At 41.0% G+C, this 27,845-nt stretch overlaps 1 protein-coding gene across 1 annotated transcript; it reads right to left on the minus strand.

The window, feature by feature from the left end:
* LOC133867136 (2-oxoglutarate and iron-dependent oxygenase domain-containing protein CP2) lies at positions 1-26,145 on the minus strand. The gene is made up of 9 exons (XM_062303826.1): positions 25,550-26,145; positions 23,260-23,307; positions 22,638-22,814; positions 22,387-22,537; positions 22,197-22,283; positions 7,493-7,617; positions 4,944-5,062; positions 3,780-3,891; positions 1-270 (listed from the first exon to the last, which is right to left on the minus strand). Exons 1-9 carry the CDS (start codon positions 25,862-25,864, stop codon positions 235-237), a joined length of 1,170 nt encoding a protein of 389 aa, XP_062159810.1. The 5' UTR covers positions 25,865-26,145; the 3' UTR covers positions 1-234.
* Between the last annotated feature and the right edge of the window lie 1,700 nt (positions 26,146-27,845).

Consider the following 27,845-nt stretch of genomic DNA (forward strand, 5'->3'; position numbering starts at 1 on the left):
TTTAGATGAACACTTCGAGATTTTTACAAAAATTTCTTGCATGCTTCTACACAAATTTCATTTCCTTCACATACTTTGTACAAACACACACTCTGAGTTAAGATGAAAAAAAATAATAATAATAATAAGCAGACTGGACTGCAAGTTTCACCTACATGAATGCTATGGAGTCTAAACTAGAACTAGAGCTACACAATTTAACAATCAGCCAGTATAGATTACAACTGCAGCAGATTATGTTGTGGATTCGCCTTCCTTCCTTAGCAACTCCTGCAGAAGATAAACTCAAATAAATATCCATTTGATACTTCAGACATGCATCTTCTGGTATTCCATATACATGTGCACTAATATAAAAGAAGGCAGCTATATCATAAAGTAATAGTGTCCCATGACTGCAGTGGAAATAATACTGTTTAGCTGTAGTGTTGAAAGTAATTCTCTACGCAAAAACCAATACAACTTTCAAATGCGAACTAAATAGAACCTCAGGAGTCTGAGGTTCATATGTCTTGAAACACAATGTCTGAGGGTCACAATCTGAACTAACAACAGCGAAGACCGGCACCAAAGGAAACTCCTCAATACCCGGTTCATGCTCAGAAAGAGCTGAACGAGAGACTTGCACAGAAGGGATAGAAGTGGTAGGGAAAGAACAGGCGTGCACAGACTCCGATGCAAAACAATCCCACCCATAAAACGCCGGGACAGAATTCGGTCCAAAGTACGACTGAACGAGACCAGAGAGGATACCTGGAATCGCCGCCGAAGACTGCAAACCTGGAAACGCTTCTGGGACCGTGACCCATCCAACAACCGCACCAAAACCCAACGAAGGCCAGTACCTGTAACCATATAAGCATCCATGGCCGCCAAAGACGTCGCCTCCAGGGAGACGAGAGATTTGATCAACCCCCAGACTTGGACTCACACCCGGACCCGAGACCCGCCCCGCATCCGCACCAGAATCCAACAAGGGCTCAGGACTAGAATCCATAGCAAACGCTACAGGCTCAAAAATTGAGTCATGACCTCATGGCATTGGGCTTAAGCACCAATTGACTGGACCCATCCCTAAATCGAAAACCTTTGAGAGCAGCCTTATACCTCGTAAGTCTTAATCACCTGGCCCGCCACAAAAAATAAATAAATAAATAACACCACCTTACGCTTAAGCCCAAAAGAGGACTTAAAGCCCAGTCTCTTCAAAAACCCACAAACCCAATCTAAAGCCTTGGAGAAGCGTCCAAACAACTTGAGAATCTTCCTGAACACACCAAACTCACCCTGCACTAAAGCGTCGACCTTAACCTATGCATCCCTAGACATGACGCAAGCAAAGCTACCTATAAAGTCTCGAAAATTGGAACAGTCATCAACCACAAAGGTTCTTACCCAAGAGACCAAGCATTTGCATTTCCAGAGCGAAGCAGTCCACCGCCTGCAGAACCACCTCCATCTCCATACCTAGTGGATGAAGCTTCTCCAACTTGCACCATTCCACCACCTGCCGTTTGTCTTCAACCTCTATTGCACCCCGCGAACCCGATGTCTTAAGCAGGGGCCGGCAAGTCCATGACAGAGACAATTGCTGCCGAGAGCACCACCTCCGCAAACGACGGAGTTCCAAATACCTTTCCCAACTTTTTCCCTTCTAGAAGACCACCAGAAGATGGAGACCCATATGTGGCTTCAAGAAAGGCCAGAGCTTTGCTCAGCTCCCCAGAAATACGAATCCAACCCCGCCCATCACAGTCTTTAGGAAACAGAATCGACCCTCTCTAGCCACCCATGGCGTAAACCGCTACCTCCAATAACCGACCAGACCTATTCTCACCTCTCTGAATAATGGTCGCCTTAGACCCCTCCCCAAAGGATTCGACGAAATCCTCGATCCCATGATTTCTCAACACCTCTTCCACCATCAACAGCAGTCAAGCAATCCATCTCCACCCCCAAAAGAGCAACCCCTGAGAACCCTTTCTTCTTCTCCTCCACCCAAAGCTCTACTAACCCTTTCACCACTGAAAAACAAAAGGATTTAGCCTCCACAAAGAACCGGCTCTCCATCCCCAACCGCAAACGGCAGCCCCCTACGAGGAATGCATCGAACACACCACCACGCTCCACTCACTAGGCCGCTGATGACGAGTCTTATTTGTTGAATTAGCCAAACCTAGAGAGGAAATCCTTGATTTTTCTGTAGAAAATCCTAAAACTTTTTCTCGTTTAGAGAGAGAGAAAGAGAGAGAGAATCATGATAACTAATCACCAATGGAGAAACAAAAACAGTTGTCCAAAGATACAGAGTGTTGAAAAATAAAGAACTAAATTCCTCCAAAGTCTTATGACAGTCCTTAAAACTTCTATCATTCATTTCCCTCCATAAACACCACAGAAGGCATGAAGGCATCATTTTTCATACAGCAACACTTCGAGTTTTACCAGTAATCTATCAACGAGCATACAATTCAACAATTTGTCTAGGCATAATCCAAGACAGCCCAAATCGACTGAAGAAAACATTCCAAATGGCACAGGCAACCTCACAATGAAGAAGAAGGTCCTCAGACTCCCCATTCTTTTTGCACATATAACACCTATCAAGGAAAATGGCGCGCCACTTTTGAAGATTGTCCATGCTAAGGATCTTTTTTAGGGCCGTCGACCAAACGAAAAAGACCACCCTCAACGGGGAGCTTAGTCCGCCAAATACTCTTGAAAGGGAAACGAAACCCATTATTACAACCTAAGACACTGTAAAAGGATTTAACACCAAAAACCATTTTTTGGATAGGAAACCAATTGACCCGTTTGACCTGTTTAAGGGAGTTTATTTAAAATTGTAAAATAAATAAATAATTGATTTTATAAACAAGTCACCGCGATTGACCCGTTTATTAAACGAGTCAAGTGGGTCGACCTGATTGTGACCCGAACCTAATTATACCAAACCCTAACTCACTAATTTCGTGTTAGATTCGTGATGAGTTTGTGGGTCATATCAAAAATTGCAAGCCCTACTTACACTGTCTACATTGCCAGAAGTTCTGGGATTTGCTGCTTCACTAGACACTCAATGACCATTGGCAATTTGTACCTCGGCACTGTAGCATGGGGCCTGGCGAAACAATCTCTGCATGATGTGGTGTTAGCTGAACACCCTCAGTTCAACCAACGCCTCCACATATGACCGCTTATCAACAACCTCAGCCAGCGCATGCAACAATGGCATTGGTGGACCAAGAGAGAAATGCATTGCTTCCATCGCTATAGGATGGCTGGAAAGATTCTCGAAACTTCCACATCTCGAGAGTGAAGCCGGACCAGCCAATGCAACCTTTGCCTTTCAATACGACCACAAAGCCCCTCTGATTGCCACCTCCATAATCCGCATCAGAAAGAGAAGGCTCACATGATGTAGTGTTGAGTGCCTTATGTGGGTCTTGGGTTTTAAGGTTTTAGGGTCTAGTAGGTTTATTGGTTTTCTTTCTTCTTTTGGGCTGGTTTAGTTGTTTTTGTGTATACTATCTGTGTATTTTAGGGCACCTTATGCTCTCTTTTTTAATATATTTTTATTACTTATAAAAAAAAGTTTCTCCTCCTATTAGACAATAATTGTTGTAGTTGTGAATTTTAACCTAACCAACCTAAAAATTTAATTGTGCTAAGAGTGCTTAGACATCATCTTAGTAACTGCATGTGCTCATGAAAAATTTAGCCAATGGTTATTCACCAAATACAATGTCTAATTAAGAATGCAATCATATATAAATTACCGATTTGGTAGTAGCAATTGACAAGCGTTGCCTCTCTTTCTTTTCACGAAAGCATTCCCCACACCAGCTAGCGAAATCTTTTTGATACTTCTTCATCTCTCTAAAGACCGAACTGCATACAGATATGCAATTTGAGCAAATGGATGCAATTAGTCCTCGATCACAATCTCAAGACAAATCATATTTGAAGGAAGACGAAAACTAGAAGAACTAAGATCCCTACAGTATCTAATATTTCTACTCCAAAACAATGAGTAGAGATTTACTAAAGAAACCCGTATACAAATAGGTGCAAACACAAAATTTAGGTCAAGTATCACTTTAAAGAGAAAGGGCATAAAGTAGGCCACGTTAAATGATTTCTAATTTGCAGTCATTTAGGAAGCTCCTAAGTCACGATATATGCGACAAAAAAGCAAAGGAATCTCAAATGGGCCATTGTCAGTGCAATGGTAAAAAGCTATCGTGCTACCAATAACAAGTATGGGGTCAAATCTAGAGAGTGCTCACTTTGCGCACAAATGCTAAAGGGTTAAGACTGTATTGAAGCCACCCCTCCCATGTGTAGGATGTCAAGTGGAGATTCTAGGGTTCAGGAAATTAGGGTAAATTTTAGTAAAAGATACAAGGAACCGGTGAAATAGTTTGGTAATAATGGCTCCAATATTTAATTATACTTATGGGAAATCAACAAAAGTAAGACAAAAAGCATAAAATAACTAGTAGCATGACACCAATAGGCTAATACTTCCAACATATGCCTTTTAAGAGATTTCCCAATTAAAAGTCATTAATTTAAAAAAAAAAAAAAAAAAAAAAAAAAAAAAAAAAAATGGGAAGAAAAAAAAAAAGAGCATGTTAAAAAACTATATCTTACTAAAATCTACGGCTAGGGGCCTTTTTGACATATCCCTGTTCTAAAAGTAGGAGTGACAAACAAAAAAAAATTTAGAAAACACTACATGGTCATGTCACAAATTACATCTTGTAAAAGTTCTCATAAGCATGGTGATCTAGTACTATAACATATCAATTAAAATCGATTGATCACTACATAGATTGAAAGGTGGATTCTCTTATTTATTTATAGGTCTAAAGTTAGAATTGACCAGAACTTTATCAACGGACATAACCGGTTATAAAAGTAAATTGACTAGAAAGCACCTTCTACACCACAGAAGTAGGTTGATACGATGACCAGAGGTTGTAGCTCGGGCACCATGGCGGTGACGACCACGATGAAGCACCCCTCGCCCTGGGACATGGGAATAATCAAAGATCTCCTGCTTTTGAATAACATAATCCATCAAAATACTATAAAGGAAATATATAAATCATATTTATCTCATGATGAAGTCTACACAAATGAAATTGACTAGAGACAAAGTATGAACTAAAAAATTACAACACCTCAAGGGTAAGGATCTTGCCAATAGCTGCGGACCACACAAAAAAGGCATCCCTTGAGGGAGCCTGAGTGTGCCAAACGCTTCTCCAGGGAAAGCAACTACTCCCAAAGCAAGCTAAGTAGTAAAAGAATGACTTAACCTTGAATAAACCTTTTTAGGAGAAGACCCACCACAACTTATCTTTGCTACCTCTGCTCACTTTGACTGAGTGCAACACTTGAAAGAAAGAAACAAAATCATCCACCTCCCAATCGTGAGCCTCTCTAGTGAAGCTCACATTTCATTGGTTGGAACCGCAAAAAAATCCAAATTATCCGCAACAAATGCGTCCTTTACACTTGCAATACCAAATAAAGCTAGAAGGCTACTTTAAGAGCTGTGTCCCCACACTACAAATCATGCCAAAAGCTGATCTTGGAACCATCCCCCACAACAAATCTAGTGAATCTTAAGAAAGAATCCCAACTTTTTCTGTTCTTCCACACCCCCACCCCAAAGGCACCTGTAGGCTCGAGAGAGCACCACCCGCCCCATAGGCTGCCATATTTAGAATCCACGACGACTCTCCACCACGCATCTCTCTCAGACCCAAAATGCCATAGCCATTTGCCTAGCAGTGCGCAATTGAACACCCTCAAATTCGGATCCCCAGCCCTCTCTCAGAGATCGGAGAGCAAACCTTGTCCCAGCTAACCAAATGATACTAAATTCATTGTCTATCTATTCCCTCAAAACCATTGTTGCTGCCATATGCTCCAGTGACATGGCAAACTAGGTTTCCAAAGGTGTGTCTGCACTAGGGGACCTCATGGTATAGAAAACATGGCAACTTTCAAATGCCAAAAGTACAATGATGATATCATCCCTTTTATCATAGGAAGCAATTATAAGACATTGCTTGATTGGTTCTTTTTAATTTTGATGATAGTAATACTTCATCATCATGAGAACTCATGAGAAATTTCCAACACCTTTCCTTAATCCCTGTTTTCCTTGATTTGTATATTTCACAAGTAACATTATGTAATTTTTCAAGTAATGACTAGTAATTAGTTTGACAGCGATTATCTATATTCAAACCATATAAAATTTCTTTTATAATTTACATTGTACATATAACACTTATCATGTATTATAAAAAGTTCAGCATTCAAGTTGTAGTTCCAGAATTTCAGATCTCAGAAAGAAGCTCAAGCTTCAAAAAACTCTTAAAATCATGAGACTTTAAATGTCAGACACCCTAGACTAATTTTGTTCAGATATACATGGAAATGCATATTAGTTCAAATATTTTTTTAATGAATATTGTTCCAAGTTCTTGAAGCCATCCCTCCAAACAAAATGCCACGTCTTAACATTTCTCCACCAACTGTTAAAATGACGAAATGCCCTAACTTTTAACAAACAGCTTTTGCTCTAACCAAGATAATCTGATGTTTGGAGAGAACAGAATGCTCGAAACTTCAAAGATTGTAAGAGAATGGTGACAGAAATGAAAGCCATTATGCTCGAATCTCTTTATGTTTGGATGGGTGCCTACAACCACTCTCATTTCTCTAATTTCTTAGAATTTCTTTACGTGTTCTTCTTTTTCTTAATTTGTTGTTTCTCTTGTATACTTCCCATATACACAGGTCACACCCCTCTGCACTTCTTTATGAAATTGAATTACTTTTCAAAAAAAATTTAAGGAAAATCAAAAGACTAGATCAATAAGAATTTCAGCATTAGAAATCAAAGAGAAAAACGTAACAAAGGTCTTGCATAAGTCAAGAGGGTAAGCACATAACCTACTCATGAAGATGGAATTAAAAAAACACAATGCAGGCTTAATTGATGGACTAATCAACAACTTTTTTTGTTTTGATAAGTAAGATGGACTAATCAACAACTCATGGCTGGCACGTGGTACAGAAGCACAACAATGCATACAACAAGGATTTCAGTAAATGAAATACAGTAGAAAACATTTGGCAAAGAAACTAGAGCTTAAAAAAAATACCCTCAAAACAATTTTATTTGAAAAGGATATTGATTTGAATTTGACTACTGACACTGTCTCTATGACCCAAATCTAATATGTATTTTAAGAATGTGTCTCATAGTTATTTTTTTTGATAAGTAGTGTCTCATAGTTATGTTATACCAATATATGGAACTATAGTCAGAACCAATGCACGGTCTAGTTGTAAGGATAAAAAAGAGAACTTTTTGCCCAAAAATTGATAAATTAAAAAAACTAGAGTGTTATATCTGCCTTACAACAAACTTATTGATAATATTCCATTATAAAGGCTAACATACCTCTGACTGACTTCCTGTATTTACATGTTTGTCACATCGCGTGCCACGAAAAAACAATTCTCCTCCAGAAAATTGCTTACCCAAGCACACATTCAAAGTTACCTCTGAGTCATCCACATGAAAACCTACAAAGGTAAAATTATTTAATTTTAGATTACATTCGTTTCGACAGAAAATGAAATCAAGGAAAAAATGTGTCAATCCTGTTTGATATACTATTATGGTACTGTTGAATAACTATTTCTGAAGCACATCGATAATTTAGTCTAGGTTGATTCAAGTACAACCAACTTCAGAGTACAGAGATTAAAACCTTATTATAAACATTAGAGACAACTGTAGGAATTGTCATCAACCAAAAATCAGTCTTCTACTAATTTCCATTTTTTATTGTCGGAATATCAATCTTGCATTAAACACAATAAGTTACTAGAGCATTTCTATATCAATTTCTTGGATCTACATTTCAGGGGCCTTAGAGTCTAAGGAGCATTTCTATATCAATTTCTTGGATCTACATTTCAGAGGCCTTGGAGTTTAATGTTATCATAAGTCTTTGCTTTAATCAAACAACCCCGAAATAATTTTAAAAATATACTGAGATTCTCAACCAAGTCCCAAAGTCCTCAAACAAAGCTTTCCAACAAGAAAAGTAGAGGAAATTCTCCATATATCTCCTTGGTACTCAAGGGGCAAGGTGATAAATAACTCAACTTCCAAAAAAATCAACATCTGAGCCTGAGATTTTTGTGGCAATCTACTACAAACTTCATTGGGTTATAAAAGCCTTGTTATGCCAATAACTGAGACCAACCCAAATGATCTTCTAGTCATATCCATGTTAACCTATTTTGGGATAAAAGATAAGATTTATAAGTTTTCAAGTCACACATTACTTTGATCATTTGAAATTTTCAGCCAAGGAAGTTCCAACCAAATCAACCATTTTGGTGAAGAGAGGTGCAAAGAAAACATCATTAACTGTTATTGAATTTTCTTTTTTTTCTTTTTTTCGATAAATAATTCAGATCCTATTGGAAAAAGAGGTTAAACCGTCGTACACGAAAAGTATACAAAAGGGACTTAACCCTATAGCCTGCTACAATGTAAAGGCAAATCAAATCAACCATATTTGTAGAGGCAAATTTAGGAACATTAACAAGAACCCAACCCAAGAGAGATCTAAAAAAAGAATATTTTAGAAAGAGCACGTATGTCTCACTATCCTCGAAAATATGACGATTCATTTCTCTCCAAATGCTCCACATTAAGAGGGCAGGAATAACTTTCTAGATTGCCTCTCTAGGATGTTCTCTCCCTTGTACTATCCAGCAATGAAGAATCTCTTGAATGTTGCTAGGCATAACCCACGAGAGTCCAAAAAGGTTAAGAATCAATTGCCAGAGAGCCGAAGTATACTTGCAGTGGATAAGAAGGTGATCAGTCGTTTCCTTGTTCTTTTTACAGAGACAACACCAATTAATTAAAGAGAAGCCCCTCTTTCTAAAGGTATCCACTATGAGGATTCTACCAAGAGCTGTTGTCCACAAAAAAAAAAAAAAAAGGCAACACGAGGAGGCACCTTGACCTTCCAAACACTTCTCCAAGGGAAAGAACAGAGTTCACCTGATTGTAACAGAGTATAACAACTCTTCACTGTAAAGCTATGGTTGCTAGAGGGAGTCCACAACGAATAAAGGAACTGGATAGGTCTAAATAATTAGACACAAAGGCCTCCCTGTTTCGAGCAATGGAATAGAGTTGGGGAAAAAATGCTTAATAGGCTCTATTCCACACCAAACATCATGCCAGAAACTAATGAGAGAGTCGTTCCCAACCTTGTAAGATAGAAGATTGGAAAAAGAACCCCAACCATTTCTAATATTCATCCAAAGGCTCATCCCATAAGGACCTCGAGCTTCGTCTGAGCACCAACCACCTCTCTTGAGCCCATACTTCGACTCAATCACCTACCTCCATAAGGTATGCTCCTCATGCCCAAATCTCCAAAGTCTTTTACCGAGAAGAGCTTTGTTGAATACCGTCAACTTTTTAATGCCCAAACCCCCCTCTAGATACATAGGTACAAACTATCTTCCAATTAACCAGATGTATTTTGGGATCCCTACCTAGACCATCCCACAGAAAATCTCTCTGAACGCTCCAAACGCCTAGCTATACATGCTGGTAATAGGAAGAGGGAAAGAAGGTATGTAAGAGGACTGGATAACGTGCTCTTGATGAGCGCAAGACGCCCCCCTTTCGACAAGTGACGCAATAGAGGATTAGGGACGATCAAAAACAGGGGAAAGAACAACCAACGTCTCGTTGGGCAGAAGGAGGAATCACATCCCTAGGAAAAAAAACCATGGCTTTATTCATCAAAAGGTAAAGGTCTCAGCCGATTACAATAGGGAGATTAAATAGAGTTGGACTGAGACCCAAAACCTAACCCTAGTGGACTTACGTGCTGGCCACATTATTACTAGCCATTTCAGGGTAGAACCCTTATTGGAAATAAAATAATACTCAACAGCTACTTGCCAAACTAAATAACAGCCTAACGGATACTTGCCAAATGAGCAAGATACTTGTCATTTGGGAAGATCTCTTATTGAGCAAGGAAAATAATTGCTAAAAATGGACTTGTAGCCCTAGGCACCGTCAATTTCCCCCCACCGGACAGGCATTCGACTCCGGCGAATGACGGGCTTGATAAAATTCATAAAGGTCGGGATTCAACCTTTGGACCTCCTCGGTCTGTAACCAACAACAGTCAAAGGGTGGACGGTTTTTCCACTTGACTAATAACAGCCTAACAGTTTTTCCACTTGACTAAGAACTTCTGGTAGCCACAACGGCGGGTGGAAAAAATTTGGTCGTCCAAGATGTCTTCGATTTCATCCCGAGGTCTGGCAGTAGATGGGAGAGAGATTGGCGGAGTGGGGGAAGTAACTGGAGGACCATGATAAGGCGTGAGGTCGGCCACATTGAAGATGGGGCTGAAGGTTAAGTGGGAAGGAAGGTCGATGCGGTAAGCATTATTTCCCAGTTTTTGAAGAACCTGGAATGGCCCAGCATGGCAGGAATGGAGCTTATGGAGGGAGCCTTTGGTGAGGGGTTCCGGCCGGAGGCGAATCTGCACCAAATCCCCTAGTTGAAATTCTACGACTCGCCTGTGAGCGTCCACCCAAGTTTTGTAACGATCATTGCTCATAGCAATCTTTTTTCGAACCTCCTCGTGGATGTCATGAATATGTCAAAGAAAGTCGACAGCACCCTTACTAACCCAGGGAGGCAGGGGCAACGGCACTAGGTCTACTGGAGTGCGAGGTTGAAGCCCAGCAACAATTTCGAACGGAGAGCGCCCAGTGCTGTGGTTGACAGAGTTGTTGTATGCAAACTCAGCTTGGGAAAGGAGGAGATCCCACGAGGCAACATGGTCAGTAACAAGACATCGTAAGAGGTTGCCCAAACTGCGATTGACCGCCCCCATTTGGCCGTCCGTCTGCGGATGGTAGGCGCTGCAAAATTGCAACTTTGTTCCCAACTTGGCCCATAATGTCTTCCAAAAATAGCTGACAAACTTGACATCCCTGTCGGATTCAATGGTGGAGGTAACCCATGTAAGCGAACCACCTTAGTGAAAAACAGAGTAGCAATACGGGAGGCATCAAAGGTGCGGGAGCAGGCCAGAAAATGGGCCATTTTAGAGAACCGATCCACCACCACAAAAATGGAGTCATGACCGCGAAGTGTACGGGGAAGGCCGAGAACAAAATCCATACTCAAGTCTGTCCAAGGAGTTGTGGGGATAGGCAGGGGCGTGTACAGTCCTGAATTCTAACATTGCCCCTTAGCTAGTTGGCAGACACGGCAACGCTGGGTTACTGTGGTAACATCGCGGCGCAATCCGGGCCAAAAGAAACGGTCTTCAACGAGGCTAATGGTTTTGTCACGACCGAAGTGACCAACTAGCCCTCCTTCATGCAGTTCTTGAATCACAAACTCACGGGCGGAGGTCTTGGGGAGGCACAACCGATTTTTGAAGAAGAGGTACCCATCTTGGACAGTATAGTGGGGATGAGTGGACGAAGGCCCGTTCAGGACTTCTGCATGAATGAGACTGAAGTCAGGGTCTCCCGGGTAGTAGCGTTTAAGTTCTTCAAACCCCGTGACAATCACCGCGAGCGAGGTGAGAACATGAGCCCGACGACTAAGTGCATCCGCAACACGATTCTTGCTACCCGCCTCATGCTTCAACACAAATGTAAGCTGCTGCAAATAATCCACCCATCAAGCATACCGAGCGTTAAGCTTCTTCTGAGACTGAATATGGCGTAGAGAGTCGTGATTAGTGTAGAGCATGAATTCCTGGTGGATAAGGTAGTGTCGCCAATATTTGAGTGATTGGATGACTGCATATAACTCTAAGTCATAGGCGGCGTACCGTCGCCGTGTCTCGTTAAGTTTCTCGCTAAAATAGGCTATAGGGTGGTGTTGTTGGCTGAGGACACCTCCAATGCCCACATGTGACGCATCACAGGTGACTTCAAAGGGCTGCAAAAAATTTGGAAGCGTTAGGGCAGGGGTTTCCATGAGCTTGTTCTTGATGGTTTCAAAAGCCCGCTGGGCGGCAGGGGTCCATGTGAACAGTCCTGCCTTGGTACATTCGGTTAGGGGAGCCATGATCGCACTGAAGTTCTTGATAAACCTGCGATAATAAGATGCCAACCTGTGGAAGCTCCGAAAATCATGTACAGTGGTTGGAGTAGGCCACTCAATGATAGCTTGAATTTTGGATGAATCAACTGAGATTCCCTGCACAGAGATAACAAAGCCCAAAAACAAAACAGACGTTTGGGCAAATGTACACTTCTTAAAATGGATGAGGAGGTTCTCAAACCTTAGGACCTCCAGGACTTGGCGAATGTGCTGCAGATGCACTGAGTAGTCTCGGCTAAAGATGAGGATGTCATCGAAATAAACGACAACAAATTTGTCAATGAATGGCCGTAGGACTTGTGTCATGACGCGCATGAATGTGCTTGGGGCATTAGTGAGCCTGAAGGGCATGACGAGCCACTCAAATAACCTTGCCCGAGTTTTGAATGTGGTCTTTCACTCATCGGCGAGGCGAATGCGAATCTGATGGTAGCCTGTTATGTACCTAGGGTATGTAATAAGGGTATTGCAGGAAGTATATTTATGCTCTCTTTAAGAGAATAATTAGGTTAGGTTTTTAAATAAGGTAATAGTCTAATTGTCTCTTGGAAAGAATAATAGATTATTATTATTATTATTAGGAAAATAAAGAGTCTTGCTCATAAAGCAATATCTCTAATAGGAAATTAAGGGATTTGTCTCCCTTTAAAATTAATATTTATTATTTAGGGTTTGTAATATTTATTTAATTATCGTCCCGTAATTCCAGCTTTGTAACCCTATATATAAGGGTATTGAAGAATGAATAATCAAGCAGAAAAATATTATTCAACTCTTGTGGTTGTTTAGGAGTTTCTAGGGTTTCTCGAATAACTCTAACTTTAGGAGGCCCAGGGTACCTCAAATACCCTACTATCCCACGAACTTCTCCATCCAAATTATACACCATTCATCCCCTGTTACGGAGGTCTGTAACATAGCCACTCCGAAGATCGATTTTTGAGCCATACAAGAAGTCCAGCATATCATCTAAGCGGGGAATAGGAAAGCGGTACTTTACCTTTATCTTGTTGATGGCGCGGCTGTCAACACACATCTGCCAACTACCATCCTTCTTGAGGGTGAGTAAGGCCGGGACAGCACATGGGCTTAGGATTTCTCGGATGAAGCCTCTGTCCAATAAATCCTGGATTTGTCGCTGCATCTCACGGTGTTATTCCAGGCTCATCCTGTAGGCAAGGAGGTTGGGTAGGGAAGCTCCTGATACAAATCAATAGCATGTTGGATGTCCCGCATCGGTGGGAGGGACTGTGGGAGTTCATCGAGAGTCAAGTCCGCATATTCTATAAGGAGGTTTTGCACGGCCACGAGGATGTCACTTCGTCCACGACAAACTTGGCTACCACAGCAAGGATAACCTGGCGGTCTCAGCAAGCCATCGAGAACTGCTGCAAGGACAGTACTCTAGCTTCTTCGGAGGAGGCATTAAAATCCTGGATTCTCATGGGCTTGAGAACTATTTTTTTGTCCTTATGCAGAAAAGTATACGTGTTTGCAAACCCATCATATAGTACCGGTCGATCATATAACCAAGGTCGACCAAGCAGCACATGGCAAGCTTGCATGGGGATGATGTCACACCACAACGTATCCTCATATGAGTTGCCCAAGGAAAAAGTAAGTGAACAGCGATGCCTTACCGGCATGGAGGTATCATCCACCCAACTAAGCTTGTACGGCTGCAGGTGCTTCTCCAACGGCAACTCCAGCTTGCGCACAATGTCCTTGGAAATTATGTTCATACCGCTTCCATTATCAATGATTAGGTTCAATGCTCGTCCGTTATGCTCAACTTTGGTATGAAAGATGTTGTTTCAAAGCCAGTCGTCTACCTCAAGCTCTGGCTTCTTCTATCCAGTGAGTACTCTTCGAATGACATACAATGGTAGGGTGGAACACACCAAAACTTCCTCTGGTATTTCCACATTGTGGCCTTCTTGTATAGTTAGGGTTGGTTAGGATTCATCGGTCTCAACTTGTGGATCGGTTTCTCCGCAAATCATTGTGAATTTCTACTCCCTTGTAGGACAAACTACTGCATAGTGGCCTCTGCCACCACAGCGGTAGCACTCTTCTTTACCTCTTTCGGGCCGGTTGTGAATTGCAACCTTGCCCTTTGGATCATCACGTTCCACTGCGGTACGATTCGCCTGCTGACCCCCCTGCCGGGGAAACGTTTTGGTACACTGAGAGCCGTTCCTGAAGCCGCGGTGGTGGAACTGCGAGAGGGGGGGTTGTTCTATCCTTGGAACGTGCAGCGTGTGGTGGAATTCCGCAACTGCTGCTCCACTCGCAACGCCAACTGGTAAGCCTCCTCGATACTGACAAGCCGCACCGTGAGGAGTTCCTTCTTAATGTCTTCCCATAGGCCCACCTTATAATGAGCAATAGTTTGGCGATCGGCTACAGATGGACAGTTTGTGAAACTTGTTGGTGAATTCTTCAACGGATAAGTGACCCTGCCTTAGCAGTAACAGCTCCTCGAACAGGACCTCCTCATAGTCGATAAGTAGATATTTTTCCTGGAGTTTGAGTTTCATCTCACTCCAATCAGCAATGGGTGGTTGACGAAGACGATGCAGGTGTTCTTCTACGCTTTGCCACCAGACCTGAGCTTGCCCCTTCAATTTCATTTTCACGAACCGAACCTGTCGTGCAAATGCCAGTCCAAACCATTCAAAGTAGTCTTCTAAGGACGTTAACCAGTCCTAGAAGGCATAAAGATCAAGCTTACCATGAAAGTCTGGAACCTCAATCCGGACCCATTTTGTTGCTTCGTCGACTTGGTTAGTATAGCCTTCGAAATATGGGTTCTCTTCTCCCCTGTAGAAACGGGGCCCAGTGTTGTTGGGGTAGCGGGGCGCATAGTCTGAGTCATGGTAGGCTGTGTTAAAATGTTGCCGCATGTCATCCCCTCCATTCTGATCTTGTCCCCCAGCTTCTTCACCATCCTTCTCGCCCGAACCTCCTGGTCTTTCCACGTGGTGGTTCCACATCGTGTCCACCTTCTTGCTCAAGTCGCCTATCTAGTTAACCAGATTCAATAGCATCTCATCCCGCTACTGTTGGGTGAGTTGGGCAATGTTGTACGCTCTTCCACTGCGAGTACTCATCAGGAAAGAAAGGTTAAAGGTCACGGTTAGGGAGGAGGTCTGTATGAATGGTTTGGGATGTTTGGTAAGGTATGACAGAAGAGTATAGTGGCGGTTGGATCAAGGATTATCTGCAGGAAGATAATCAGGGCACTCCGATACCAAAATTGACGCAGCAGAGGATTAGGGACGATCAAAAACAAGGGAAAGAACAACCAACGTCTCGTTGGGCAAAAGGAGGAATCACAACCCAAGGAAAAAAAACCATGGCTTTATTCATCAAAAGGTAATGATCTCAGCCAATTACAACAGGGAGATTAAATAGAGTTGGACTGAGACCCAAAACCTGACCCTAGTGGACTTACGTGCTGCCCACATTATTACTAGCCATTTCAAGGCAGAACCCTTATTGGAAATAAAATAATACTCAACGGCTACTTGCCAAACTAAATAACAGCCTAACGGATACTTGCCAAATGAGCAAGATACTTGTCATTTGGGAAGATCTCTTATTGAGCAAGGAAAATAATTGCTAAAAATGGACTTGTAGCCCTAGGCGCCGTCAACAAGTAGATCTTTTTCTAGCTAGCCAACCTTTTTTCCTCTCTCTCGACTACCCCATCCCAATTGGTTCTCGATTTGAAAGGGGCACCTAGAGGAAGACCCAGGTATTTCATAAGAAAAGAATAAATTCTACAACTATTCTTATGAATAAATTCTACAACTAAGAATACCGGCCAGCTCCTCTATATTAGGAACCTCCCCCACTGCGGCTAACTCAGATTTTTTTTTTTTTTTTTTGATAAGTAAATAGATTTATTGAAAGCGTAAAGCGCCCCTTAGTACACTGGAAGTATACAAAATGAAACACCTAACGAGAAAAAGAAAAACGAACAAGAAAATCAGAATAGCTAATCGACACGGGTGACAAAAAGGCCACCGTCCAAAGATACAGCGTATGAAAAAACAAAGCTAAAATATCCTCCATAGAATTCTCCTAATCTTCGAAACACCTAAGATTTCTTTCCTTCCAAACACACCAGAAAATGCAGATAGGCACCATCTTCCAAACCGCAGCACTCCTTGGCCTTTCAGACTTCCACCAACAAACAAATAAATTGATAACTCTTTTAGGCATAACCCAAAACATACCAAACCGAGTAAAAACGTGAATCCACAGAGTAGAAGCCACATCACAGTGAAGAAGAAGGTGATCCACAATTTCCTCATCTCTCTTACACAAGCAGCATCTATCCACAATGATGATATTCCTCTTCCTGAGATTATCCACTGTAAGTATCTTGCCTAAGGCTGCCAACCACGAAAAAAAAAGCCGCCCTTGAAGGAGCATGAGTCCGCCACACAATCTTCCAAGGAAAGCGACTACCTTCAGCGCCAACCAAAGAGTTGAAGTAGGTCTTGACCTTGAACACACATTTCTTGGAAAGGACCCACCAAAGCCTATTTGCACGATCTCTATTCATTGTGGTTGTGTAGCACCTGAAAAAAGGAGGCAAAGACACCCACTTCCCAATCATGCGCTTCTCTAACAAAGCTCACGTTCCACAGAATAGAACCGCCCAAAATCTCCATATTATCCGCTACGGAGGCATCCTGCACCCGTGCAATACCAAAAAGAATAGGAAAAGCTTCCTTCAAAACCCTAAATGGCCTCAAAGCACAGGAGGATGTGATCCAGATTATGGATATGTTCATTATTAGCATCGCACATAATAAGTGTATCATCTGCAAATAAAAGGTGAGAAACTTCCAAAGAAGAAATATTGATGTTGTTAACCCAAAATCCTGATATAAAATCCCCAACCATCGCTCTAGAGAGCATCCATGACTAGAACAAAGAGAATAGGTAAGAGAGATCTCCTTGGCGAAGGCCCCAAGAACTCTCGAAAAAAACCGTTCGGGCTTCCATTAATCAAGATGGAAAAGCTAGCCGTGGAAATGCAAGCAGAAATCCACTTTCTCCATTTAGCACCAAAACCACATCGCCTCAAAGCATAATAGAGGAAGTCCAAATTAACGTAATCATAAGCCTTTTCCATATCTAGTTTGCACATAACAGCCGAAGACCCGATTTCCGCCGGCTATCCAAGCACTCGTTGGCTATTAGAACTGAATCTAGAATTTGCCTCTCCCAATAAAAGCGTTCTGGCTACTGAAAATAAGATCTCCCAACACTTTCTTCAATCTACCAGCAAGCATTTTTGCCAAAATCTTATAAAAACTCCCCACCAAGCTGATAGGTTTGAAATCCCTAACCTCAAGCTGTCCAATCTTCTTTGGGATGAGAGCGATAAAAGTAGCATTGAGACTCTTCTCAAACCTCTCATGCTTATGAAAGTTGTGAAAGACACTCATAAGATCAACCTCAACTATAGACCAACTGGAACAATAAAAAGCAATAGAAAAGCCATCGGGGCCCCGGGCTTTGTCTTCATCCATGCAAAGCAAAGCTTGAAGAACCTCATCCTCTTGGAACAGTCTCTCAAGCCAAACCACATCTAAGGGGTCTAGACCAGAAAAATCCAACCCATTTTAGAAAAGAGCTTCTTATAGTATTGAGTGATTGAATCTTTTATCATCTCTTGCTCTGAAGTAACACTACCTTCAATACTTCAATACAAAGACCGGAAATGAAGTTGTTCCTTCTATGAGAATTGGCAAGACGATGGAAAAATCCGGTGTTATAGTCCCCCTCTTTTGACCAAGTCGCCCTTAATTTCTGACTCCAACTTATTTCTTGCATATAGACCACTTTTTCCAAGTCAACTTTCAACCGATCCCTCTTATCTCTTTCCTCCCCTGCTAACTGATACTCATCTTCTAAACCATCAAGAGTTTTAATTTCCTCCAGTAAGATCTCTTTCCTCACTTCTATATTACCAAAAACCTCTTGGTTCCAACAAATCAAATTAGCCTTCAAATGCTTCAATTTTTTAGCTAGAACAAAACATAGTGTACCGGAATACTGGTAGGAATCCCACCATTGTTTGACTAACTCTACAAAACCTTCGGCTTTCAACCACATATTCTCAAATTTAAATGTGTTTGCTCCCCTGGTCATACCACCACAGTCGAGCAACAAAGGAAAGTGACATGAGCAAGGACGTGGAAGGCAACACTAAATCAAGTCCCAAAGAGGAGAGACTAAGAATCTATCAATCCTCGACTTGGGGGGTTATCTTGATTATTGGACCAAGTGAAAGAACCCCAGTTAAAGGTAGATCCATCAAACCTTGATCTGATATGAACTTAGAGAATTCCCTCATAGAAGAAGTATACCACGGGAAACCCCAACTCTTTCATTGGAGAAACGTGTGACATTAAAATCCCCTCCAATGCACCATGGAACATCCCACCACTGAATAATACCTGACAACTCTACCCATAAAAAATGTCTATCTGGATCCGCATTTGGGCCATAGACCCCTGAAAACGCCCAGACAAACTAGTCCGAGACTGATAAGAATTTGCAAGATAAAGAGAATGTGCCCACCACGACATCTAAACACTCCACTATACATTTATCCCACATTAAAAGGATAGCACCCGATGTACCAGCTGCTAGAAGAGTCACCCAATCCATGAAGGGGCCAACCCACATACTTTGAATAACACCACTCTCAAAATTATCCATCTTGGTTTCTTGAAGACATACAACATCAAGTTTCCAATTTTTCAAAAAATTGCTGATGCTAATACATTTCCTTGCACCATTAAGGCCTCTAACATTCCAGCTTAGAATTTTTAAATTCATAGTGGGTTAAGAGCCTTACCATAATTCCGAGGGGAACAAGTTTTGGATGGAGTTCTTGAGTTGTAATCCACGGAGCTAGACAAATTGAAGAGTTCCCTAAACCCTTTTATCCTGCTGCCTAGGCGTTCTTTAAAAGACTTCGTAAGGTAGAATTCTCTTTGCGACTAAATTTAATAGAAGCCAATACATCCAGAGCCTCCTTCTCAATACCATCAAAGGATACCCCCATAAATTCTTCTAGCCTCTTCATCAGACAATTATCCCATTTCGAAGGTATCTCATTACTCAACTGAGTATTTAAGGAGGAACCCTCACCACCTTGCAAGATTCCATCCTCTGATGGGATCCAAGAAGAAACCTTACAAATGTTCAAGTTTTCATAAATAAAGCCAAAACTAAACGGAGCACAAGAACACACAATTGGTGGAGAACTCAACTGAATCTGAGAGAAAAAGCTCTTCGATAGGTACAAAGAGACTGAATAATCGTTTCCGGAGGAGACCCATTTGCCAAAGAGCATCACCCCAAATCAGAAATGACCACTGGATTCACCTGCCTCCCTTTGTAAGCCGGGAAAGGAGAGCCTACTTCTAGCGCGGGCCACGCAGCAGACTCACCAAAAGTCATCCAAAACACCAAAGATCCTCCCTTACCGAAAATGCGACCCACATCAACCTTACCTTCTAGACTCTCAACATCACTGTCGTTAGAACTAGAGCACAAAGTAACACAAGAAAACCCATTCTTCTGCAGAGATACTGAGGCTGAGAAACCCATATCGGAGGGGACTACTCACCGGAGAGAAACCTGCCAAAGGATATGCAACCACAGACCTCATCGGCCACCACAAACTAGCCAGACACCAAAGCTCAAGAGTTGACATTTGCTTCTACCCATACTACCCAAACAGCGGTCTGTGACCCACCCGTGAAATCCTTGCACAATCCGAGAATACCAATTGAGGCCAACATCCTGTTACCAAAAACGGGTTCAAACCCGACAGGATTTGGGTCTTCAGATAGGTAGATACCCGATACCACAACTTGCCAAGTGAAGAAACCCGAAACACTGGAACTATTGGTATTGGACCACATCACCTACTTGCTTGCATGGACTAATCCTCAAGCCCTTACTACCAATCCCAATCTTCTCCAAAGCTTTGGGCACAATGCACTTCGACTTCCACACTTGAGACACATTTCGGCCCAAAACAGCTAGGTGGCTTACCTCCAAGCCCTTACCAACAAGCCCATACCCTACAGGCGCCTTAAGAGGATCTCCCCAAATCACATGTCTTAACCCATTCTCATCCATACTAATAATACACCTTCCACGTACAGGTGTCATGTAAAGACGTCTTCCCTCTTTGGATAAACTTATCTTCCACACAAGAAAAAGGAGAGCACCTACCTTGACGCTCCCTCCTCCAGTTGGCTCCCAATTTGTCCTTTTGTATACCTTGCCACTAGTACGACGATACGCCCCTTTGTGTTTTGCCTGAAAGGGGCATGAGGAAGGACAAACGTGTCCTCTCTATACGGTTTTGAAACAGTACCAATATATACCTGGATAATAGTACCTCCGCCATGGCTGATGCAAGTGTGCTCGATGAAGCCAGAAAAGAAATAGGAGCTTCTTCATGCAGAACAGGCAAAGCCTGAGCTTTACTGTTCAGCTTATTTAGTGACCTTGAGAAATAAACCTCTGCCATGTTTGATGAGGATGAGCTCGACGAAGCATGAAAAGAACCAGGAGTTTCTTCATTCGGAACATAGACAGCCAGAGCTTTTCCATTCGGCTTAACCTTTGCCATGTCCACCTTGAATGAATTGTCCACCAAACCTTGAAACGACCTGTCTTTCTTCCCCTCCACCTTGTTAGACATAGTCAAGCTGAAAGAAGAGCCAAGTTTGCCCTCACCCCTCACAAAGTTGACATGAAAGTTTGAAGAAACAACAACCTTTACATAAGAACAGTCCACCAGAACCACACACTATGCTGGCAGTGAAAGGGCCACCTCCAAAGGAAACTGGGTAACAGTGATGTAAGGTTTCAACAACAACCTCAACACCTTACCGAAACCACACCAACCCCATAAATCTCTTACTTCGGGCAGGAGTATGACTCCCGTCCATCCGCCTCCACTAAACTCCTCGATGACCAAGTAGGCACCATGGGAGTTATGACTCTTCTGGCAAAGAACTGCACTATAAGAATCTCTAACTTTCCTAACAAAACCCACACTGTTGTCCAAACCAACCACCTCCTCCATCATCATCAGAAGCCATAAAGCTCCCTCTCTTCCCAAACAAATCAACCAGAGATATCCCTTACTACACTCAATAATCCGAAGCTTGAAAGATTTACCCCGAGTCAAATACGAACTCAAAAGGATTTTGACTCAACACAGAATATTCTGCCCATAATAATGACCCCAAACTGAAGAAACTTACAAAGATGGCGAAAGCACATCTATCTCTAAGCACATTTCTTCAACTTATTAATATTCAATGATTTCTACCTGGCCATTATAACCCTGTTATCCTCATAGTTAACCCTTTCATTCAATCTTAACAACCCACCAGCCAATATTCTAATGTTCCATATGAGGAGACACAGCAAATTCACATAGGCAACATGTATAAACTAAACAATGCTTGTTTACGTAGTAAAAGTTGTAAACATTGTGAGGGCATTACAGGCAGCAAAAACATGTTGTTTCAAGGTTTAAGCTGCAAAGCGGATCCCAATTTTCTGCAATGACTAAATAGGTACACACATCATTAAAATTGAAGTTTATCCAAAGTTGTTTGTCCTATCATCAAATTGAAAAGGAAAAACAAAAGGCATAATGTAATATCCACTGCGAAAAAATAGAAGACACCTAAAGAAGTCATCTACAAATGAAGGGTAACTTAGTTGCACATTCAAGAAATAAGAAAGTGTCCACATGCCAGCATTAAACTAGACCACTTATTAAAGCTATGGTTAAGAATCCAGTAATACGGTCATGTAAACTATTACACAAACTACTTGAGGCACTAAAAACTGGTAACAACATGCATCTGCAGAGGTGTTAATGTCAAGAGGAATGCATCATTAAAGCACCTACCCAAGTCAACATCCCTATCTTTGCCATATTCAACAACAAATCCATGATGAGAATCCAGAGTTGATCCACCAACTTCAGGAAAGAAAACTGCAATGATTAAGTTTAAGAAAGAGTTAGCCACAGCTCACTGGTACCATCTTCTAGTGAATTAATGAAATAGGCATCTTCACGATGAGAAAACATGTATCACCCTTGGATATAGGACGAATAAAACCCTCCATAAGCTTGTCAAGCATGGTTTCAAGACCAAAATCATCTAGAACGGCACCATACTTATTCATCGTATTTGGTCGCATGATTCGAAATTTTGCTTCATTAACCCACTTTTCGAAATTCTCCACCTAGATAGTCAAAATACAACATAAAAGGGTATGAAAACAATAGAACGAGGAGAGGTTAAATATACCACAGCAAATGACCAAGGAAAGCGATAGACAATACCTCAGCTAACAATAATTCACAGAAGCGTGGCTGAAGCATTTCAAATGTAAAAACACCAGGTGACGGTTCAGACATTATACTTCTAAAGCTTTCCTCTGAATTATCACTGATTGCTTTTAGAAATGACGGAACAAAGAACGTTGTCGGGTGCATTGTGTATAACTCTCTATGTAAAGGCTGCACAGGTACGAACAGCAACAGTAGGTGTTGAGTCCATCAAACAGACGACAAAAGGAGTGCAAGGGAAATTTTGCACCAAGTCATCATTTTATTATAGCATATTCTAAACACGAACACTTCCAGCTTCACTCTTTTGAAAGCCATATACGTCTAGGAGAATACTACGCCAACAAGTAAAAATGCTAGAGAAGATACTTTGATTCTTAGAAAATAATGCAGTTCTTGTATTCAAGAGAGAAGATTTATCTGGAAAGTATAACAAGTGATCACTGTCAAGCACTCATAGATCTATCCTGTAGCAGAAAACTTCAAATTGAAAAAGAATTGCAAATCTTACACTCCTAATAGTTGTTAAGATTGGACAAATCAATTGAGAGTTACCATTAAGTCACAAAAAATAAATAAAATAAATGAACAAGTACATGAGAGATGTGCTAGATACCTGATAATTTGATATTATCTTCTGCCTGTATTCCCTATGTTTCTGAACCTGATACATAACATGGCAAAAGAAGAAAAAGAAAAAAAAAATTTAAAAAAATAATAATAAATAAAAGACATCATATGGCTTTAGCTGATGGTTGAGATGATCTAATGTCAGGCAAAGAATTTTTTTTGTTTTTTCGGTTAAGTCTCATCAAACAGTTACTTAATCTTTCAGAGCAAAAGAAAATAAATGTACAAATAACATGAATATATCGGCTTTCAGTGTCCAGTAAACAAGGTCAAAGTTGCTCTAAAACGATTTACACTTCATCCAAGAGAAAATTTAGAAAACCTGAATGCAATGAACAAACTCACTTTCCTAGGGAACAATAGCTGGGAACGATTTTAGTGATGTTTGCACATATCTCAAATTGATATGGCACCACAACTTCATTGGTATAAATAAAAAGCAGCATTAATTATATCAGCATGTCTACCAATGCGTGCAAATTTAGTAGCAACCAGAACTCAAAATTAAGCAAAGTCACTCTCATCCTTTTCACATGGAAATTCGAACTCCATAAGCTCAAGGCGAAAATAAACCAAGTCCAAAACCAAAGCGAAATGAGTATGTAGCCAAAGAGACAGCAAAACCATGAGACAGGTCTAATAGTTCAATTCAAACTCCCCCAGACTAATTACAAAATTAAGCTTGATGGAGAATTGCAGTGAACTCCAAGTTTAACAGTTTATGAGGAGGTTGGTGCTCCTTTGAGCCTACAGGTACCTTTGGGTTGGAGTTGTGGAAGAACATCAGGAAATGATGGGAGACATTCTTAGGCTTTCCTAGATTTAAGGTGGGGGATGGGGCTAGGACCAAATTTTTGCATGATCTATGGTGTGGAGATACAATTTTTAAAGAATCTTTTCCTGTTTTATTTGGTATTGCTCATGCAAAGGATGCCTCTATTGCGGATAATTTAGAGCTCTTGGGTGGTTCCAATCAATGGAGTGTGAGCTTTTATAGAGAGGTGCATGACTAGAAAGTTGATGTCTTTGCTTCCTTTTTCCAAGTGCTGCACTCAGTCAGAGTAAGAAGAGGTGGTGAAGATAGGTTGTAGTGAGTCTACTCCAAAAAATGATTGTTCAAGGTCGAGTCTTTCTTTAACTCTCTGACTTGCTCTGTGGGAAGTCGCTTTCTTTGAAAGAGTGTGTGGCGGACTCAGGCTCTTACAAGGGCGCCTTTTTTTACATGGTCAGTAGCTCTAGGTAAGATCCTTACTTTGAATAATCTCAAGAAGAGGCATGTTATTTTGGTGGATAGATGTTGCATGTGCAAGCGAAATGGAGAATCAGTGAATCACTTTCTTCTTCATTGCGATGTGGCTTACGCTCTCTGGAATGCTCTCTTTACTCGCATTGGTTTGTGTTGGGTTATGCAACTTATGCCTAAGAGAGGCTTTAACTTGTTTGCCTGTTGGTGAACATCTGGAAGGCCGAGGAGTGCTATGATTTGGAATATGGTGCCAACAAAACTTTTTTGGTGTGTTTGGAAAGAAATAAATAATAGGTATTTCGAGGATTTGGAGAGATCCTTAAAGGATAATTTCGTTTTTTCATACTTTGTATCTTTGAATGGTGGCTTGTGTGTCCCCTTTGTCATTTAGTTTTAGCGATTTTCTTGTTCGCTTTCTAGTTAGGTGCTGCTTCCCCTTGTATGCTTTCGGTATACTTATGAGTGCCTTACGCTTTTAATCAGACCAGTTTATTACTTATCAAAAAAAAAAAGGGGGGGTTCACCATCATTATTTTATTTTTATTATTTTGGTTGCAATTCGAACCTTTATAATTTAAATGGTACAATTGGTTTCCATTTTATTTGTATAATTTTAGCAAAAATTACGGAACAAACTAAGGAAAAATATGCACAGCTCACAGGCTTGTACCACCCTCTGAATCATCCACCGAAGTGCCCAAGGGCATTTACGTCATTTCAGGTGTAAAAAAATACTCGCCCGTTGGGACTATCCTCAGCCCTTACAAAACCCTAGATTTTGCTAAAATGCAGTACGCCCTTAAATTGTAAACCCCATTTGGCTGCCGAAAATCCTCAAGAGAAGCGAAATGAAAATCTTAAAAAGCTTCCACGCATACCACGTTCCTTTGCTTTCCGCCACAAGTTCTCATAAACCAAAAAGACCACCAAAATTGGGGAAAAAAAAAAAGAGAAAGAAAGAAAGAAAGAAAAAAGAGCACAGAAAAATGAAATCTGTAAACAAGAAAGAAAATTTCTCTGAGAAACATACTCTGTTGCGCTCTCCGATGGGCAAGTACTTGTGCAGAATCTCCCTCATGAACTTGACCTTGTCGTCTCGGGGCACGCCGAGCATGATCGGGGGCAAGTACGGCTCCAAGGAGCTGAAAATCGAGGGGCTAAAGTCTAGTTGCAGGTCCTCGTAGGTTTCGGGCTTGTGGTCCTTGTTCGGGTTCAACCTCAGCCTCTGGCTCGCCGCTACCACCTGAGCCACCGTCGCCGGCCGGCTCGCGTCTTCCGTCGCGACGTCGTTTGCTCCGCCGGGAACCGGAGAGGGACCTTCCCGGCGGTCACCGGGAAGCGACATGATCCAAGGTTAAAACGGAAAATTCAAGCACTAATGGTGGTCTTTCTGCCGAGCATTTGGGAAATTTGAAGGAAATTAGGGTTTGTTTTGGTGCTCTTCAGGGTGTTTCTGTTGCTGTGGACGTGAATTAGGGTTTGGTTTGTTTCGGGTTCATTCTGTTGCCGTTAGGGTTTGGCAAGGTTGGAAGTTCTTGCAGAGTTGTAGTCCTTCTTTATCGTTATTTTAGAGTTGTTATTTTTTGGGGCCTTTAGGGCTGACTCGGCTAACGGGAAAACGGAACGGATAAAAGCTTGCACTACCCGCTCGAGGTTTTATCATCGCACGAGAAAATTAATCACTAAATTAAAATCAATGAACAGGGGTGAGCAAAAACCCGTGGCCCGGTCTGCCCACCCTTAAAAACAGGATTTTTTTTTTTTTTTTTTTTTTTATAGGTACAGGTTAGATTTTAACCGACCCATGTGAGGCGGGGCAGGTTGCGGTTTAAGTTTTTTTTTTTTCTCCGATTCCCCGCCCCGCTCTATCCAGCCTCATGTGAATTAAAAATAAAATCTCTAACCCTAATACACTTAACCTCTTGCACCGTACACCCCTCCCCTCATTTTTTCCTTTCTTTTCTTCCTACTTCCTAGTGTCGCACTCCTTCGCCTCTTCTTTTTCTTCTTAACGATTTCCTGCATCTAATACTTTAACAAGTGCTTATATTCAGTTGGAATGAAAAGTAATAATTACATTAACAACTACGTCATGACCCCAACATTACCCAACAAAACACCTATATACTCCAACTCAATATGCTCAAGTTTTTGTCTATCAATATTCTCAGAAAATAGAGGTGCAAAATCTGATCTTTTCACTTAATTTATTTGAACTTTCATCACATTTATAATTAATTATCCTCATTTTTTCTCTTTTTTTTTGGTGATTTGTTCGAATATGATTTTCTTGTTTGGTTATTGAAAAAATTTAGCTTTGGTTTGGTTTCTCATGTTTCTAGATCTAGGTATTAAACCCGCCCCGCTTTGCACAACCCGCACCCCCCGCCCCGCATCACCTCGCACCGCATGGATTCTCCTTTTTTTGTATAGTTCGCGAGTGCGATTTTCGCAACCCACAAAGGTGCGAGGCGGGACCAAAAAGGAGGGAAAACCGCCCCTCCCTGCCTCATGCTCACCCCTATCAGTGAAGGTTCCTTTGGATTGATTTAAAAATATAAATTTAAAAATGTGTAATTTAAAAATGTAATTTTTAAAAATATTGACAAAATTATCGATTGGGCATATAAAATTGCAATTTAACCTTATTTTCAAAAAATACATTATTTTGCATACGATTTGAAAAAATAAATTTTTTGTGTTTTTAAATGACAATTTTTTAAAATTACAATTTCAGACAATTTGTTTTTTGTGATTTGGTTTAAAATCGTAATTTTTGGCCCCGTTTGAAATCCACTTACCATTCCCCTCCCCTTCTTTTCACTTCTCCCAAAATATATCAATTTCAAAACATTCTTAATTTTTTTATTTTTTATATCACATCAACACTTTTTTATTACTTTTTAATTAAAAATCACTACAATACAAATTTTTCTCACTTTTTTATATACATTATTTCAATTTTATATCACATCAATCTTATTTTTCAATCATTAAAAAAAAAAATTCCAAAGGGAAGGGGAGGGGAAAGGAGATTTCAAATGGGACCAAATCTTCAAAATCGTAATGTTAAACGCACTCTAAATAATTGCCTTCCCACAATCTGAATAAGTGTCCATTTCTGAATTTTAAGTTCATGTAACAACAAAGAAACAGGGATATATTGTTTTTCCTAATAAATAAACAGGAATTTAGAAAGAGGAGAATTTACTTTTATTATGTACCCAAAGGATGGAAGTAAAAATAATCTTAATTAGGTCTTAAATATTTTGCACAACACAAACAAGAGTGATTTTTGGGCAATTGAAAAATACAACAAGGAAACG

Source organism: Alnus glutinosa, chromosome 4, assembly GCF_958979055.1.
Source record: "Alnus glutinosa chromosome 4, dhAlnGlut1.1, whole genome shotgun sequence".
Classification (NCBI taxonomy): domain Eukaryota; kingdom Viridiplantae; phylum Streptophyta; class Magnoliopsida; order Fagales; family Betulaceae; genus Alnus; species Alnus glutinosa.